The following is a 2,226-nucleotide window of genomic DNA, read 5'->3' as shown; positions in this document are numbered from 1 at the left end:
ATATAGCTCACTCACACTGAGGACCTATCCACGTCATCATTTACCCAGAATGCTTTGTGTGTAAATAAAATGGCTCCGTCCGTGTTAAAATATATTTATAAAAAATTACAAAACTAAACAGCCTACAGTATTTTTACAGTCTTTATTTTACAGTTAAAACAGATGTTTATCAAATAAAGTCTAAAGTTACAACTAATCATGGATCCCTTTAATGATGAGCAGAATRTGGTGACGACCTGCCGTTCCCACTCTGCTTTTATTCTTAAGAAATGTGCAGCTTGGTGGTGGGCTCACACCCTCCATGGTTGGTTTTACTGTCGATCCAGATCAATGGTGTAGACATGACAGAGGCCAGGCATGACCAGGCAGTAGCGCTCCTTACCGGCACCTCCCCCACCATCTCGCTGCTGGTGGAGCGAGACCCGAGTGCTCCGGGAGGTTCTCCCAGTCAGAACCGGAGACGGGCCCACTCACCACCACCTCCAGAACCCTCAGATTCTCCGGACCAGGATGAGGAAGGCCTCCAGGGGAACCATCTGGGACGAATGGAGGATGAGTATCCCATCGAGGTGAGGACWTCAGCGTGCAGCAGAAACCCTGCTGAAGCTCGTTTGTTTTGTTCCTAATGCTGTCCACTTCCACAGATGGTGGTGCATGGTARGAAGGCTTGATGCGACTGTGTGTCATAGAAACACACTGGTTACTTTTAGAGTTAAAGACTTGTAGATAATTCTGCTTCCTGTGTTTTTTTTTTTTTAGCTCATTTTGCTTTTGTTATGCTCAGATTTGAATTGTTTTTAAAACTTCCTGCAACATCTCCAAACAGGAGGTGACCCTGGTGAAGTCAGGTGGACCTCTTGGACTGAGCATCGTCGGAGGGAGCGATCATGCCAGTCATCCTTTTGGCATCAGTGAACCTGGGGTGTTCATCTCAAAGGTACGGGACACAAAAACGCCGCCTGTTTGCTTTCCCAAACTGTAAAAAGGGAAACTCACCYCCTGTGCTGCGTGTCTTCAGGTCATTCCTCACGGCCTGGCGTGTCAAAGTGGCCTGCGTGTGGGAGACCGCATATTAGAGGTGAACTCCACCGACCTGCGACACGCCACGCACCAGGAAGCCGTTCGTGCCTTGCTCGCCAACAAGCAGGAGATATGTATGTTGGTGCGGAGGGACCCGTCGCCACCTGGGATGCAGGAAGTTCTGATCCAAAAGCAGCCGGGTGAGAAGCTTGGCATCAGCATCCGCGGAGGGGCCAAAGGCCATGCTGGAAATCCCTTCGACCCCACAGACGAGGGCATCTTTATCTCTAAGGTTCTTAAACTACTAAAGCTCAGCGTCGTTTGAAACTGTTTAGCAAACAAACGTGCAAAGCTTTGACTTCTGCTGTTTCCAGGTGAGTTCGACGGGAGCAGCGGCGCGAGATGGACGACTGCAGGTRGGCATGCGTATTCTTGAGGTGAACAACCACAGCCTCCTGGGAATGACTCACACAGAGGCGGTGCGAGTGCTCCGTGCCGTTGGAGACTCTCTGGTCCTGCTGGTGTGTGACGGCTTCGACCCAGGAAAAGTTGCAGCTGTGGAGGTGAGACACTACCCACAATTTGATTAAAAAACAAATGAAAGAATAGAATAGAATTTATTGTCCCGCCAAGGGGTAATTCAGGTGTCACAGAGGTTCACACACTAGTTACTTTACAAACTATAGACAGTACTCAAAAAACGAAATTAACACTGACTAGCCATGATATGACTACTAATAATAAAAAATATAATTTAAAGAAATGTGCAAGAATAAAAATAAAAAGATACATTTTGTTTTAGAGACAGTAGACCAGCGGTGTCAAACTCATTTTCACCGAGGGCCACACGAGCGTAATGGTGGCCCTCGAAGGGCCACTTGTAATGAACTTTGATGTTTCATGTTTAACTTTGACTAATCAGTGTTTTAACACGTCCTCTTTTAAACACTGATAAGAACTAAGTGTATGACTGACTAAATCTGAAATAAATACAGAAATATTATTTAGTTTATGGTTGATGCTGACTTTAAGCAGCTTATTTTCAGACATTAATTCTGTGCTATCCAACTAAATTGCTTAGTTACTTAAAGCCAACAGCTCAGGGACAGGAATTTATTAAATTCATTTTTTTCATTTATTTTTATTAAATTTATTTTGTTGAATTTAATCATAAATTTAAAGTTTACCATTGATAAAAGAAACAAT

The 2,226-nt window shown here is 44.6% G+C and overlaps 1 protein-coding gene across 1 annotated transcript in view; it reads left to right on the top strand.

Annotated features, from left to right (window-relative positions):
• scrib (scribble planar cell polarity protein) overlaps positions 1–2,226 on the top strand; it is a gene marked incomplete at its 5' end in the record, with an annotated part of 37,639 nt that overhangs the window by 10,708 nt on the left and 24,705 nt on the right. The window contains 4 exon segments of the mRNA XM_014030649.1: positions 327–569; positions 827–937; positions 1,019–1,312; positions 1,395–1,583. Of these exon segments, the coding sequence (XP_013886103.1) occupies positions 327–569; positions 827–937; positions 1,019–1,312; positions 1,395–1,583 (837 nt within the window).

Source organism: Austrofundulus limnaeus, unplaced genomic scaffold (genome assembly GCF_001266775.1).
Source record: "Austrofundulus limnaeus strain Quisiro unplaced genomic scaffold, Austrofundulus_limnaeus-1.0 Scaffold1096, whole genome shotgun sequence".
In the NCBI taxonomy this organism is placed as follows: domain Eukaryota; kingdom Metazoa; phylum Chordata; class Actinopteri; order Cyprinodontiformes; family Rivulidae; genus Austrofundulus; species Austrofundulus limnaeus.
The sequence above is the reverse complement of the archived record's forward strand: the minus strand, read 5'-3'. Positions and strand labels throughout refer to the sequence as shown.